General features: G+C 43.1%; 2 protein-coding genes across 3 annotated transcripts in view; both read right to left on the reverse strand.

Moving 5' to 3' along the window:
- LOC118075809 (immunoglobulin lambda-1 light chain-like) overlaps positions 1-17,282 on the reverse strand; it is a 170,557-nt gene that overhangs the window by 11,224 nt on the left and 142,051 nt on the right. The window lies entirely within an intron of this gene.
- Positions 7,871-17,282, reverse strand: part of LOC118078681 (immunoglobulin lambda-1 light chain-like) — a 103,333-nt gene continuing 93,921 nt past the window's right edge. The window contains exons 3-4 of one of the 2 annotated variants that reach the window (XM_060269582.1): positions 13,466-13,501; positions 7,871-8,422 (exon numbers count right to left, since the gene is read on the reverse strand). In XM_060269582.1, coding sequence (XP_060125565.1) covers positions 8,103-8,422; positions 13,466-13,501 — 356 coding nt within the window. In that variant the 3' untranslated portion in view covers positions 7,871-8,102. The remainder of the gene's footprint in view (positions 8,423-13,465; positions 13,502-17,282) is intronic. The other variant, XM_060269581.1, reaches the window with a different exon arrangement.

Genomic DNA, 17,282 nt, shown 5'->3' on the forward strand with positions numbered 1-17,282 from the left:
GCATGAACAGAGTGTAGCAGCACTCTCCCCATTTGGGAGTCCAAGCAACAGCCATTTTTGCTCGCTGATACAGCCATATAGAGGGGAAAGACAGCATTTCACTTCTGTAAACAAGCCTTAACTCTGAATCTGGAGGATAAAAATCATTGAAGTGAAATCTCTTCCAACTTTTTTTAAAAAAATAAAAAGGGGGAAGATGTTTTTTTTCCTGGTTCCTCCTTCCCCTTGCTACCAAGTGCCTCACACTGTTCAGAAGGTCCCACAACCATCTGGAATGAATTTCAAGCCGAGGGAGATCTCAGTTGGGTGGGGTAAATCAGAGAAAACTATAATAATAATAATAATAATAATAATAATAATAATAATAGGAGTAAAATAATTATTATTTATACCCCGCCCATCTGGCTTGGTTTCCCCAGCCACTCTGGGCGGCGGCTTCCAACAGAAAAATAAAATACAGTAATCTATTAAACATTAACAGCCTCCCTAAACAGGACTGCCTGTTTAGGCTCTGTCCCCTTCTCATATGTTAGCGGATGCCTCCACTGAAAGCAGAACAGGAGCATGGGTTTTTATCCATTTAATAATAATAATAATAATAATAATAATAATAATAATAATAATGTGATTTCAACCATGGTCAGAGAAAAAGAACAAGCACTTCTGAATAAGACATCCTAATGGCAGGTGTTGTAGTCAGGTAACAGGGATACATTAATTGGTCAATTTTAGTTTCTTATTTTTCTGGGCTTAAGCTCAGTTTCCCATGTTTTCAAAACAGTTCACGTACACCATCTCTCCCCCCCCCCAACATACACACATTTCCAAGCAGATTTACCCCTCTTTGTACAGACCCATTTGCACAATACATTTAAAACAGGATCAAAGCACTCTAGATAGTCATGGCTTCCCCCAAAGAACTCTGGGAACTGTAGTTTGGAAAGGTTGCAGAGAGATTTTAGGATCCCTCTATTCCCCTCACAGAGCTTCAATTCCCAGAATTCCCATGGGAGACAAAATGACTGTTAAACCCCTCTAGGTCTGAAGTTGTCACAGCGGTCTGAAGTCGACCTCCCTAGGCTTTCTCCCTTTTAATGCATGGCTTATAATGATCAGTATCATTTATATACCTATTTGGAAATCTGCCTATATTCATATTTACATTAGGATTAATGGAATATTCTTATTGCCAGAGTGCCAGCTGAGTTGCATGCGACTCAGTTTTAATCCAAAAAGACCTACTGAAATGAATAAATGTAAGTCTTTTATGCCTGCAATTGGTTTACTCCAGGCATCACCAAACTGCGGCCCTCCAGATGTTTTGGCCTACAACTCCTATGATCCCTAGCTAACAGGACCAGTGGGCAGGGAAGATGGGGATTGTAGTCAAAAACATCTGGAGGGCCGACGTTTGGGGATGCCTGGTTTACTCCAAGCAGGATTAGTATTAGAAACAACCTAGTGACTTTAGCTTTGCTCCTTCCTTTTATATTTGCAAATAAAAAAATTGAACAAAGGAAGGAAAGTACCCCTATTTTTCTTCCCAGTGAGACCAACAATAAGTTTAGGGTGTGAGAATTGAGACTAAAGAAATAGGGAAATGGGTTAATTCTCTCTCCTGCTGTGCCTCTATTTCAGTTAAAAAATGAAGCCTGTTGCATTTGATTCCATCGTGCCCCCTTAAAACAGATTATCTGATTCTAGATATAAATTTAGATCTCTCTTAGCCCTTTTGCATAACCCTCACTCCAACCTTTCCCCTAAAAAACCCATTCAGTTTTGCTGAAATATGTAGACTGTGGTTTACATTTTAGATGGCTACATTTCATTTTTTTTTTAAAGATCTGTAACTATCAACTCAAATGTTGAACATCTTCAGATTTTTATTTTAAAAAGGAGTTTGGGAGCCGATGTCTGTGGATTACTGAGGTTTTTTTTTTATAAAAAACAACAACCAAAAAACCAGTTCTTCTTAACAGAATCTGTTCTATTGTTCTAGATAGGAAGATCCAAAATAGAAAAAGTGAAGAGAGCCACATTAGTTCCTAAGAAAAATTCCGAAATATAAATATACATTTATAAACCCAGCTCAAATGTCACAAGGCAGTCTGCAAGTTTATCAGTTCCCCAGAATGGTCTGGAAAGCTGAGATTCTCCACACTATTTTATGACATTTTGGTTGGTCTCTTGCACTAATATGGATTTTTGGAGCACGATTAGAAACTTATCCAACCTGCCTCATCAATCATATTGGGTGCCTGGAAGGAACACTACAACTCAAATGTACTCCTCTGCCATCTTTTGCACCCAACAGTAAGATTATGTCAAGGTTAGCCGGAAGGGGGAATTTGATAGAAATATTTTCAAAGATTGTCACAATGACCCACCAATAATTCCCCAGTGTTATGGAGGAGAGAAGAGGCATGTAGAATGGATTTGCAACATCCTGCTCTGGCTAGGATTACAAATACAGTTTCTATGAAAGGCTCATTGTAAAACTAAACGACAGAAACCCTAAGGTCAGTTTTACAGTCAGAGAAGGAAAAGAGGGCAAAAACGATGGAAAAGTTAAAACATTGTCACTGATATGGAAAGGGTTGTGATGAATTCGGTGACTTACCTGTCACGGTCAGGTGCGTCCCTCCTCCAAAGACGTACCACAGTGACACACAGCTCAACAAAAACCTGCCGTCCCTTCACAAGGCCATTGGCAACTATCCCATATGGGATTAGGATGGGCAATAGGACAACTTTTGCTTTCCTTACAGTGACATTACAGCTCAGTTTTACTTCTTTAGCATCTTTTGCATCTGATGGTTCAGCGCGCCAAGGATATTTTGATATATTTCCCCTCCAAATACTGTCACAATGACCTAAACTAAGGAGAAGAAATCCCCGTCCATGCATAACTTCCCAGTGTTATTGAGGAGAGAAGAAGCCTGCGGAATGGGTTTGCACAATTCTGCTCTGGCTAGGATTTCAAATGCCGTTTATAGTAAATTCTCATTGCAAAGTCAATGACAGCCAGAGAAGGAAAAGAGGGGGGAAACGATGGAAAAGTTAAAACATTGTCACCGATATGGAAAGGGTTGTGATAAATTCAGCGACTTACCTGTCACGGTCAGGTGGGTCCCTCCTCCAAAGACGAACCACAGTGACACACAGCTCAACGAAAACCTGCTGTTCCTTCACAATGGGACAACTATCCCATTTGGAAATAGAATGGGCAATAGGAGAACTTCTATTGTCCTTACGGTGACATATTTTTCCTCATTCCCGAAGAAGCTTATATTTAATAGATTTATAAGCCGCTTTCCCCAGAAATCCAAAGTTTCATAAAGTGGTATACAAACACCAGTCAAAACAAGCGGTTCAAATACAGTTTAAAAGAATGCTTAGAGTCAATGAAATATTGTACATAGTGGTATGTTTGGGAAGAAAAATGTCATACTTACCTGGCTCATCTCTGGGCAAGGCAGATACAGTCTTGCGCTGAGTGTCTAGAAGAATCTCTGGACTTCCAAGTAGTTCTGTTCCAAGTTATTCATTTCTAAATGTAGGGAGTATGATAGATGAATTTCTCTGGTCCATGGGAAGGCACTGTGGTGCCCTTCAGTTCCTGTGGACTACAACTCCTATCATCCCTAAGCATTGACCATCCTAACAGTGGATGATGGGCATTGTAGTCCAAAACATCTGGAAGCCACTATGTTGTCTACCTCTGCTTTAGTCATCCTAACTAGATATCTATAGGAGAACCAAACCATTGATACCACTGCCTTATTTTGTGCAGCAGATGTTGGCTCTGTTTCTTACAAGAGGCCTCACAAGTGAATTAATCTGCAAGCAGTGAAGCTTTGTCTGTGCCACACTAGTTTCTTATAAATTAAACCCAATGCACTGGAGCTTAAATATGAACTTCCCTAATCAGCTACAGGGATGTTTCAGAGAAAACAGTTATCACTGATTTTTTAAAAATGAGCTTGTTATTGAGTTTTGAGAGGTGCCACTGAATTTCATTTATTCAGGGCGAAATAGAGATGCTCCTACTGATGCGTAATCTGGCATTTAGGATTTGTGAGTAGAAGAAAACTCTCGATTGCTTCTATGGCTTCTGGCTTCTCTCATATTTGCACACTGTCCAACTTTCTGTGTGAAATAACGCAGGCCTGGGAAGTTTCCCTGCAAATGTATTTCGATCTGAATTGCACTGCACCATGGATTTTGTGGTCAGCACCACAGATTTCATAGATAGAAGGCAACAGGGGCAGACTTTTGAGCAGTCCTCTGCAAAGGCGATCATCACATACTGATTGCTTTTATGAGTCTGATTTAAGTATCTAATTTGAGTGGCAATTAGTTCCAAGGTAGAGAGTTTACCTGCTGAACCATCCATGAGGTTCAGCCACGGTCACCTGGTCAGCAAGGTAGCTTGGACCATGTCTGTGTGATGGCCTGGGACTTGGGCTCAGACTCAGAGCTGGAGGAATTGCAGCCTGTACCGGACCCTCTGCCTGGGACATCAGCTGAACCAAGTTTGGGGCCTGGTCCTGAGGAGCCTCAGTCCGCTCAACCTCCTCTGCAGCAAAGATCAGCTGAGCCGAGTCTGGGGTGTGAGCCTGATTTGGTTCCAGATGCAGAGGATACCTTGTTGCCATCAGCCGGGTAATCACCAGCAGCTGGCCCACTGCTGGCTGGGGCTGAGGCGGCTCCTGGGTCCAGTAACCCACCGGCGTCTCCCAAGCTGCAAAGTCTCAGGGCTGATAGAAGAAGAGACCTGAGTACTTGCAGGAGGAGTGCTCGCCTCCAGGCGAGGCGAGGAAGTGATTCGCCAGGGGATTGGGGCCGTCCGTTACCCCGTTCTAGATAAAAGGCGGCCAAACCCCACCCCGGGTTGTGGGAGCAGTATTGTTGGTTGCTAGATTCTGCCATTGTTCCTGCCTTCGACCTGTCTTGCTTTCGTGCCCGCGCTTCTGACCTGCCTTAGTTCCCGACCTACGTACCTGTTCCTGACCTCACCTGACGCCCTGCCCTGCTCCCAGCTTCGACTACTTCAGACTGTCTTGACCCTGAACCTTCGAACCACAGACCGGACTTTGACTACGCCTCTTGGGTAACCCTAGGGACCAGCACAGTCTGCTTACATATGTTCAGACCTGAATAACCTGAATGAAATGATGCTCGTGGCACATTGGGCTCCTTTGGAAGGAAGGATGGCATAGACAGACTATAATAAACAAATGATGCTGCAGAAGGCCTCTTTGAAACATTGTAGATGTGCATTTTGATCATAATTGCACTGTTGTTTGTGTTCGTAGTAGTCCATCATAGGTAGAAACTGGGGGAGATGCAGGGGGGTGTTGCTGCTCATTGTTATGGGGTGATGGCCTGGGACTCGGGCTTGAACTCAGAGGTGTTGCTGCTCATTGTTATAGGGTTGCCAGACTCAATAGAGGACAGGACTTCTGCGCCTTTAATTGCCCTGCTCTCTTTTGAGTCTGGAAACCTTAAAGAGAAACCAGCAGACCCTTTACTTGGAAATTAAACAAAGGGTCTGCTGGTTTCTCTTTAAGGTTTCCAGACTCAAAAGAGAGCAGGGCAATTAAAGGCACAGAAGTCCTGTCCTCTGTTGAGTCTGGAAACCTATTCTGTGAGCATGAGGAAGGCAATTACCTTAGGAGATGTGGGATGGAATGGAAGACAAATTTGGTCAAGAGACCTCTGGCTTAAGTAGGGTCTGGCTGAATGCTGAGGAGAGGTGAGAACATTGAGACTGAGGAGGAGAAAGCTGAAACCCCATGGATGGGTTGGAAATAAAAGAGTGGGAGCTGACTAAGGAGAGACCTGCTTGTTGAGCTGGTGTAAATCAGGCATCCCCAAACTGCGGCCCACCAGATGTTTTGGTCTGCAACTCCCATGATCCCTAGCTAACAGGACCAGTGGTCAGGGATGATGAGAATTGTAGTCCAAAACATCTGGAGGGCTGAAGTTTGGGGATGCCTGGTGTAAATCCTCACCATTGGATACTCACTGACATTTTTGATACCCATCATAGGTTCGCTCCCTGGTGCCCTGGGTTCCCGAGCACCCAAAAAAATCCCAATGAAGGGTCCAGGCACCAACAAATTCCTGTGCCAGGGCCATGAAGGCTTCATTGCACACATGGTGCCAGACACCAACATTCGTAGGGCCAAGTTGGCACTCCTGATACCCTTTGTGTACATATTGCTCAGAAGCAGCCATAAACATCTTCCAAGGGTGTGGGTATCTCTCTCTTCCCCTCTTCCCCTGTCAGGTTGCTGTCAGCAGCTCCCAGCTGGTTGCCCAGGAAAGTACAGACAAGGAAAACTTTCTTACTGTCCTTTTTTATTTAAGTATTACAGAGAGAGGCTATACAATCCAGCCTCTTGGATAATGGTGTTGTCCCAAGTGAATCTCCACCCCCATCTCTCTCACTTTCTCATTCATCTCCTCTACGGGTGCTGCTACGTACCCTCAGCCTTCGAGCTCTTTGCTCTCCTACTTTTAAGACTCACCGGGTTCTGGGAGATGGAGGGTCTGGGATGCTTTCTAGTGACAACATGTCAGCCGGGTGTTGTTCTGGCTCTCCCATGATTTTCCAACTTTCCCCCTCATCTGCCCCTGAGATGCGACCTCACACAAACCCTTGTTGTAAATCTATACTGTCTTCCTCTTCCTCCTCTCTGGAGGTGTCAGGATAGGGAGGCGCTCTTCACCATTCCTCCTCTGTCCAGACCCTGACATCCCCCCCCCAAGGTAGCCTAATTCAAATAGGAGTGTGTAGAAAGATGGGAACAAGGTGTGCTGTGGCATTTCCTTCATGGGCTACCCCATGACAGTATTCCCCCCCCAAAAATATTTTTTTATTATTTTCTTTTTTCCAGTTCTTTAACATCATACAACACATGATCAACAACTGTACAACAGATAGCTTTTCCAAGCTCCGACTTCCCTCCTCCCATCAATGAGTAATTTATTTCTTTCCACTCGCGTATTTTCCTAATTTTACTTAAAATCAAAGATGTAATAGATAAATAGGAACCGCTACAGCGGGAAGGTATACGGCGTTTCCGTGCGCTGCTCTGGTTTGCCAGAAGCAGCTTTGTCATGCTGGCCACATGACCTGGAAGCTGTACGCCGGCTCCCTCGGCCAATAATGCGAGATGAGCACACAACCCCAGAGTCGGTCATGACTGGACCTAATGGTCAGGGGTCCCTTTACCTTTACCTTTAAGGGCCACTGGTCAGTCACAAGGAACGAAGATTTCAACATTTACTCCATGTCTGCTAATTTAGTGTGTATATTGATAAGGTATTGGCTAACAGCTTCCCAGTGATTATGGAATTTTATTTTATTTTATTTTCTCTTATACTCTGGAGAAACCCGTGGTTTTAATTCACTAAAGCCTAGTACCTCTTCATTAAGCATCCTGAATGCAACGAGTGCTCCACTGAGTGGAAGGAAGAACATGTCGGATTGTAAGTTTGGGAACGTTTGAAAGTAATCTGGGTTGCATACCAATCCAAAATCGATCTTTTCCATTTCTCAGGACCTAAATTGGTAGGTAGGACTAAGAGAGAACCCTGCCCGATCTCCAGGAAAGCCACAGCCCACCGGTGTAGAAAACGTCCACCTAGATGGACCACTGGTCTGACTTGGGAGAAGGCTGCTTCCTACATTCCCATGAAATCACACTGCTTTTACCACTGCTGCTATCAGCCATAGACCTGAGCTGAGTGTATTTTGGCTGATTAACAGCACACTTCCTTCTGTAATATGACAGGAAACCACAAACACAACCTGCTTGAAGGAGATGGAATAAATAAGTGGGTCAAGAAAAAACACCGGTGAAATGTATGACATTTTATTAATTTGCAAACATTATAAGCCAACACACAAAGGAGATTCCAGGGAGAAGTGGAAGGGAGGGGGTGTGGGGAGGGGAACAACATAGGAAGGAAACCAGACTTGATGGATCAACGTAGCATTAGAGGAAATAAACTTGGCCCCCTTGAACATGAAAGGACTCTTTCTTCTCAGCTGCTGGAGGCACGAGGAACTCATCAGACCCATCCAGCCTTTAGGCACACTCCGATCTCCTCACCTCCTTCTCAAAGGGCTTCCCTTCGTGCATCACTTTGCAGGTGACTCTTTCATAGCTCTCCCACTCAGACTTTTTCATGTTGAGGTAGCTGCTGGCCGCGTACTTGTCGTTCAGCTTGGTGGGCGTGGTTGTCTCCACCCCAGAGGAGATGGCGGTGCCATCAGCCTGCCAGGTAACTTGGATGGTACTCGGGTAAAAGCCATCTATCAGACACACTGCGGTGGCTTTGTCTGAGGTCTTCAATTCTTCTGGGGATGGTGGGAAGACGTTCACTGTTGGAGGTGCTGTTGGCTGACCTGGAAGTCAAGGCGAAATCTGGTTAAGTGTTGTGTCTCAGGGGAGTATTAAATATTTGGCACATGTAATAATTTATTTGATTTCACAGAGGAAGCACCATCTGACTCTATCCCCCAAAGTTGTGTCCTGAAATGTTTTGTAAGGACATTTGACTATCTGGAAGCCATGACTTTTTGATGTCCATCTCCTCCAAAAGCTTTTCTTCTCCCCCAGCCTCAAGAACCTTTGTAATACTGTTGCTTGTGAAGCCTTCTCCTTAATTTAACTTCTACTATGCATCATATCTTCTCGGAACGCCCTAGCATTAAATATATCATATGGATGTATCCTATGACGGGAGCTGCCATATAAATTTCCCATAATGCTCTTGATGTAGCATTACTCAGAAGCACTGTGAGCAAATTGAAATGGTGGCTCCTGGAACCATCTATTTTTAGAAAGAGGAACCATTGAGCTGGAAGCGGGGCCATGTGAGCTTGAAGACCCTTTCAAGCCCTTCATTATTCTCCAAAAATTGCCAAGGGGAACCAGATCTTAATGCTTCATATCACAAAAGATACTGTTGTGCAATGTACACATAATTGAACCTGTATACAGGTATTTTGGTCTATGAAGCAACACAGCCATTCTTGGCACCCTTGAGCTGTGGTGATCTGTAAGAGGAAGAGATTTCACCTTCTCATTACAGTGCATGAGTCCGGTTAGGAATACCATAGTGCACATCTCTTGAGAGGGAGTTGTAGATCATACATCTCTGCTAATGGGAGAGGCTACAGAGCAGAGTTTCCATGCAAAAGGTCCTGGGGTCATCGTCTGACATTTCTAGGTAGGGCTTGGAAAAAGTTTCTGTCCTTTCATCTCCACTCCTTAAAATATTGATGAGTTCAAACCAATTCACACAAAGATAAAACAAAGTTCAGACTAATTTGGAAACTGGAGAGCTGCTTAGCAACTGGGATATACATTCCATGCCTGATAATGCGCCTTTAAACTCACATATTTATACTGACAGCCATAGCAAAGGAGAGATCTACAAAGCGCCTTATTTGTTCTTGTACACATGGTGAACAATCATGGTCAGGAGTGCCAACTTGGCCTCCCGACTGTGGGTGCCCGGGACCATGGGTGCCATGCAGCATGCATGGCCCTGGAACTGAAATTTGTGGGTGCCCGGTCCGTTCATGGGGAATTTTGTGGGTGCTCAGGCACCCAGGGCCCCAGGGAGTCGGCACCTATGTTCATTGCACATAAGTATTTTAAAGAATGTACAACGAGCCTTTCTGGATGTGGTCAAACATAGGGTTGTCATATTCCAAAAGTTGGGTTGCTTTTTTCGTTTGTCAAAGTTGTTGGGCTTTTTGGGGAAACATCTCCCCCATAAAATTAGCTTTTGGACTTCTTTTTCCATTTTAAAAGCATTTTTCCTTTTAAAAAAATTGCCCTAGTTGCCAAACGCCGCAGCAATGCCCGGACCAGGTGCGCAGCCTGGGAGTCATTTTGGACTCACAGCTGTCCATGGAGGCGCAGGTCAATTCTGTGTCCAGGGCGGCTGTCTACCAGCTTCATCTGGTACGCAGGCTGATACCCTACCTGCCCGCAGACTGTCTCGCCAGAGTGGTGCATGCTCTGGTCATCTCCCACTTGGACTACTGCAATGCGCTCTACCTGGGACTACCTTTGAAGGTGACCCGGAAACTGCAATTAATCCAGAATGTGGCAGCTAGACTAGTGACTGGGAGTGGCCACCGAGACCACATAACACCGGTCCTGAGAGATCTACACTGGTTTCCAGTACGTTTCCGAGCGCAATTCAAAGTGTTGGTACTGACCTTTAAAGCCCTAAATGCCCTTGGTCCTGTATACCTGAAGGAGCGTCTCCACCCCCACCATTCAGCCCGGACACTGAGATCCAGCACCGAGGGCCTTCTGACGGTTCCCTCATTGCAAGAAGTGAATCAGACAGATGGCCTTCTCGGTGGTGGCACCCGCCCTGTGGAACGCCCTCCCAGCAGATGTCAAGGCAATAAGCAACTATTTTAATTTTAGAAGACAACTGAAGGCGGCCCTGTTTAGGGAAGTTTTAAATGTTTGATGCTGTACTGTTTTTAATATTCGGTTGGAAGCCACCCAGAGTGGCTGGGGAAACCCAGCCAGATGGGCGGGGTATAAATAATAATAATATATTATTATTATTATTATTATTATTATTATTATTATTTATTACTATTTTGTCCTCTATCCTGTTTTCACAGTCGCCAGTCTGATGTCTATGGGAAACTTGCAAGCAGGAACAGAGGGCAGCAGTACCCTCCCCAACTAGGAGTCCAAGCATCGGCCATTTTTGCCCGCTGACAGGGTCATTTGGGGGATAAGACAGCGCTTCACTTTTGTGAACAAGCCTTAACTCCAAATTCGGAGGATAAAGATCTCTGAGGTGAAATTCATTCCAGTTTTGTGAAGAAACTATCTATGAACATAGAAAGGGGGAGAGGATTTTCCCTGGTTTCCCCTCACTGCCAACTGCCTCACACTGTTCAGAAGGTCCCACAACCCCCTGGGATGGATCTCAAAGGTTGGGGGACCACACTTGGGTAGGGAAAATTAGAGAAAACTCTGTCTCCTTCTCATATATCAGCAGATGTCTCCACTGAAAGCAGAAGGGGAGCATTGGTTTTTTATCCATTTTTTTTAAAGCAATCATCATACTAAAATGATTTCAACCATGTTAAAAGAAAAGGACGAACAAGCAACTCTGAATAAGTCGTTTTACTGGTATGTGTTGCCCTCAGGTAATAAGGAAGCGTTAACCTTCTCCGTTATAGTTTCTCATTTTCTTGGGCTTAAGTTCAATTTCCCATGTTTTCAAATCAATTCACGGTTTCTTTTTTGGTCCTCACAAAATGTTCACCAGTTTTACTCCCAACACACAGTACATATATTTACAAGCAGTTTCACCTTTCTTTGTACAGCTCCATTTGCACTGTACAAAAAGTGCAAGGTTTTTAGCAGGGACAATTAGAATAAAATCTATTATTTGATTAATGATGTAAAACCCCAAAATGTATTTTCTGTAGTTAAGTTTTTACCTCTATCTTCAGTACATTTTTATTTATTTATTTTTATTGCAATGGCTAGTGGCTGATGCAAATAAAGATTCTATCTGTATCTATCTATCTATCTATCTATCTATCTATCTATCTATCATCTATCTATCTATCTATCTATCTATCTATCTATCTATCTATCTATCTATCTATCTATCTATCTATCATCTATCTATGTAGGCTCAAAGCACTCTAAACAGTCATGCCTTCCCCCAAAGAACCCTGGGAACTGTAGTTTAGAAAGGTTACTGAGAGATGTTAGGATCCCCCTATTTTCCTCACACAGCTATAATTCTCAGAGTTCCCATGGGAGACAAATTGATCGCTGAACCCCCCTTGTTCTGAAGATCTTGTCCTAATCTGGTGCTTTCTCCCTTTTAATGCATGGCTTATAACTTCTTTCAGTAGCACCTTAAAGACCAACTAAGTTTTTATTTTTGTATGAGCTTTTGTGTGCATGCACACTTCTTCAGATACCGAAAGCGCATGCAAAAATAAAAACTTAGTTGGTCTTTAAGGTGCTACTGAAAGAATTTTTTAATTTTGCTTCGACTCAGACCAACACGGCTACCTACCTGTAACTGGCTTATAACTGTCAGTCTCATTTAGGTACCTATTTGGAAATGTAGACATGCCTATATTAATGGATTAATGGAATATTTTTATTGTTAATGTCATCTGGGTTGCACCCAACTCAGTATTAATGCATGTAGACCAACTGAAATTAATGGAATTAAATTTGTTCATTTCAGCAGGTCTACTCTGAGCAAGGACTAGCATGGGGTGCAGCCCATGTTTTTTCTTCCTTCTTTCTTTCTTTTTTGTTATACTGTATTTACCAAGAAGATGTACCGAAAGAAAGAAAGAAAGAAAGAAAGAAAGAAAGAAAGAAAGAAAGAAGTGTATATTTTTTTTTCAGTGGGACCAACAGTAAGTTTGGGATGCAGCAATTGAGACTAGGGAATTAAGTTAATTATCTTTGCTGCTGTGCCTCTACTTCAATTAATAAATTAAGCCTGTGCAGTTGATTTAACAACAAAGGAAAAAGTCAGGAGATCTGATCACTCTGAATTGCAAAGCGGTCACTCCAGTTTGTTCCCAAACCCCATTAAGTTTTGGTGAAATTTTAGGCAGAGTTGACCCTGGTTTCCATTTCAAATGATTGCATTTCGTGTTGTAGAATGCAGAGAGTCCTGGTTCTCTTAGATTGGGAGCATGTTGGTCTGAACTGCAGAGCTATCTAGAAACAGAATATATTCTATTCCTCTGCTTTGGAAGTCCCAAAATGAAAATACAAAACCAGAAAAAGTAAAAGGAGCCACATTAGAAAGCAAATCCCAGATCCAATCACTTTATAAGGTGGGCCAAAATGTCACAATGTAAGGTGCAAATGTTTAAGTCGTCCAGAATGAAGAGTTCTGGAAACTTGAAATGCTTCACGCTATTTTGTGACATTTTGGTGGGTGTATTGCTTTAATGTCAGCTTTGGAGCACAATTCGGGGATTATCCAACCCGCCCTTAAGTCATATCGGGTACCTGGAATAGCACAGCTCAGATTCACTTCTCTGCCATCTTTAGCATCCACCAGTAAAATTATGTCTGAGTTTAGCCACCACGGAGATTTGCAAAAAAAAAAATAAAAAAAAATTTCCAAAGACAGTCCTATTGACCTAGACTAAGGAAAAGAATTCCCCACCTCACCTGAAATAACTATCCAATGATCTTGAGGAAAGGAGAGGCAGGTAACATGGTTTCACAACATCCCATTCTGGCTAGGATTACAAGTACATTTTCTACGAAAGGCTCGTTGTAAACTAAACAACAAATGCCCTAAGGTCAGGTTTACAGTCAGGGAAGGAAAACAAGGGCAAAAATGATGGAAAAGTTAGAATATCGTCACAGGTATGGAAAGGGTTGTGATAAATTCAGTGACTTACCTGTGACAGTCAGGGTGGTTCCTGATCCGAAGACCCACCACAGTGACTCACAGCTGTACAAAAACCTGCAGTCTCTTCACAAGGAGAGACAAGCCGTTGACAGCTATCCCATTTGGGAACAGACTGGGCAATAGGACAACTTCTGTTTTCCCAACAGTGAAATATTTCCCCCATTTCTTAAGAAGTTTTAAAAAATTAATTTATAAGCTACTTTTCCAGAAGATTGAACGTTTCATAAAGTGGTGGACAAACAGAAATCGAAAAACAAGCAGTACAAATGAGCCATCTTTTAAACGGAGTCGATGGAACACACAGTGGTACCTTGGTTCTCAAACTTAATCCGTTCCGGAAGCCCGTTCCAAAACCAAAGCGTTCCAAAACCAAGGCGCGCTTTCCCATAGGAAGTAATGCAAAATGAATCAATCCGTTCCAGACTTTTAAAAACAACCTCTCAAACAGCAATTTAACACGAATTTTACTATCTAATGAGCCCATTGATCCATACAATGAAAGCAATAATCAATGTCCTGTACAGTGGTACCTCTACTTACGAATTTAATGCGTTCCGAACACACATCTGTAAGTCGAAAAAATTTGTAAGTCGAATCCCATAGGAATGCATTGGGAGAAAAAATTCGTAAGTAGAAGCAACCCTATCTAAAAATTCGTAAGTAGAAAAAATCCTATCTAAACCGCATCCAAGATGGCGGACGGAGCTCCGTTCGTAAGTAGAAACATTCGTAAGTAGAGTTATTCGTCAGTAGAGGTACCACTGTACTATAAAATAAATAAGACAGTATTGTAGATGATAAAAATTAACATTACTTCTTTTTCTTACCTGCACTGATGATAGTCATTGTTTGGATGGGGGGCTTTTATCCATTTCCACAGTCCAACAATCAACCAATCAATCCGTAGCTGAACTGGGTTCCACACAGTCACAAAAACAAATTAACCGAAAAAGCCTCAAAAACAAAAACGCAAAATAAATATCAAAAACAAAAGTGCCCAACTTAATCCGTTCCGGAAGTCTGTTTGACTTCCGAAATGTTCAAAAACCAAGGCCTAGCTTCTGATTGGTGCAGGTGCCCTGGAAACAATAGCCGACAGCCGCATCGGATGTTAGGCTTCCGAAAAACATTTAAAAACCAGAACACTTATTTCCAGGTTTTTGGCGTTTGAGAACTGAGGCGTTTGAGAACCAAGGTACTATTGTACACTTAAAAATATAGTTAATGGTGTTTTGGAAGAAAGATGACATAATGGCCTGGTTCATCTGTGGGAACAGCATTCCTGGATTCTGTTTGACAGCCAGAAGAATCTCAGGTCTTCCAAGGAGGTTCTCTTGCCCATTATTTCTCTCTCGATGTTGGGAGCATGATGAATGAGTTCCTTTGGTCCACCGGTAGCCAAGGCAGTGTCCTCCATGTGACTGCAACCACCTTCATCCCTGACCATAGGCCACCCTAATTGTGGATGATGGGAGTCATAGTCCAAACCCCTAGAAGGTTACTAGGACTTTGCCACTTCAGTTTGGTCTCTGGAGGAGAATCTAAGAATTGGTACCACTGTCTCATTTAGTCCAGAAGATGTTGGCTCGTGTTTCTGACAAGAGGCCTCACAGGTGAATCAGTCTGCAGGCAGTGAAGCTTTGTCTGTGCCACAATACTTTCTTACAAATTAAACTCAATGCGCTGGACCGTTCCTTGGAGTGGAAGTATGAACTTCCTTAATTAGCTGCTACCGTAGTATGTCTCAGAGAAAACACTTATCACAGATGTTAAAAAATGAACTTGTACATTGAGTTCTGAAAGCTGCCGCTGAATTTCATTTATTCAGGGTGGAATATATATGCTTCCACAAATGCATATTCCTGCACTTCAAATTTGCAAATAGAAGAAAACTCTCCATTGCTTCTATGGGTCTCTGTCTGGTCTTTAAGCGCAATAAAGATTGATTGATTGATTGATCTATGGGTTCTGGCTTCTCTCACATGCACACTGTCCTTTTTTTGGGGCCTGCTATCATTATTTATTCTGTGATTCTTGTGATGAAGGGTGGTATCTACGTCTAATAAATAACAAAATAAATAACAATAACTTGATGTTTTATGCAAGTGTGTTTTGATCAGAACGGCACTGCACCATGGATCTTGTAGTCAGCCCCATGGATTTCGAAGATGGAAACCAATAGGAGTAGACTTTTGAGCAGACTTCTCAGAAGACAGCTATCACAAACCCATTGCTTTCTGATTTTCCCCACTCTTTTGAGTGGCCCCTGCTTCCAGGGTAGAGAGATTCCATGGGACAGCATCCATGGGGTTCAGCAGTCCACGTCCTCGTACTCAATTTGTTTGTATGCTGCTTTTCCATAGTTGAAACCATGCTCAAATAGTTCTCTTGCTTAGCCTGGACCACGTTTGCTGGTGCTGAGACCTAATTAACAGCTGGTGCACATGGCTTGATGGCCATTGCCCTTCTGGGCTTCTTTGGGAGGGAGGCCAGAGTACAACTCCAATAAAAACAAGCAAACAACAAACAAGTAAATAAATGAATAATTAATACTGCAAAAGGGCTTGTCTAAAGCATTGTAGGTGTGCATTTTGACAGCGATTGCACTGCACTATATATGGGTTTTCAGTCCATCAAAGGCAGAAACCTAGTTTGATGCAACATAGAATCATAGACTCATAGAGTTGGAAGAGACCACAAGGGCCATCAAAAAAGAACATTCCACCTAAACATTAGGAAGAACTTCCTGACAGTAAGAGCTGTTCAACAGTGGAATTTGCTACCAAGGAGTGTTGTGGAGTCTCATTCTTTGGAGGTCTTTAAGCAGAGGCTTGACAGGCATATGTCAAAAATGCTTTGATGGTGTTTCCTGCTTGGCAGGGGGTTGGACTGGATGGCCCTTGTGGTCTCTTCCAACCCTATGATTCTATTCTATGATTCCCAATTTGGCGTCATCTGCAAACATGATCAGGATGCCCTCAAGCCCATCTTCCAAGTCATTGATAAAGATGTTGAATAAGACTGGGCCCAAGACAGAACCCTGTGGCACCCCACTAGTCACTTCTCTCCACGATGAAGAGGAGCCATTGATGAGCACCCTTTGGGTTCGGTCAGTCAGCCACTTACAAATCCATTGAATGGTAGCATTGTCTAGCCCGCATTTTACTAGCTTCTTTACAAGAAGTGGTGGTGAGGATTTACACGCGTCAATAAGCAGGTTACATATGGAATGTCAAATGGTTCATGGAGACAGTGCTTTGAGACTCATTCTCCTCTGAAGCGGCCATAAACATCTTTTTAGGCCTTTAACAGTTGTCTCTCTTTCCAAATAGCCTCTCACACAAGTTAAAATAGGGGTGTACAAATGGCTGGGAAGAAGGTGGACTATGGTGTCTCATTTCCTGGCCAGCTCATGACAGAGTACTGTGTAGAAAATTGGGACTGACTCATGGTATATGTAGAGTGACCACAATCTGCAGGAAGAAACTGGGACTTTACTAATATCCAGCCTGATATTTGCATAGCTGCCAAGTCTCCAGTTTTCCCCGGGAAATCCCTGTTTTTCCAGCTGTTCCTAGCTGAAAAAACGGATTTTTTTTGTTCCCCCCCGGTTTATTCTGACGTGGCGACCATTTTGGAACTGGGCGGAGCATGCTCAGAAGCGACTTTTGATGCTGCTCTGCCCAGTTCCAAAATGGCTGCAGTGTGACTTCTGGCACGGCGGCCATTTTGGAACTGGGCAAAGCAGCATCAAAAGTCACTTCTGAGCATGTTCCGCCCAGTTCCAAAATGGCGGCAGCGCTATT

Source organism: Zootoca vivipara, chromosome 17 (genome assembly GCF_963506605.1).
Source record: "Zootoca vivipara chromosome 17, rZooViv1.1, whole genome shotgun sequence".
NCBI lineage: Eukaryota > Metazoa > Chordata > Lepidosauria > Squamata > Lacertidae > Zootoca > Zootoca vivipara.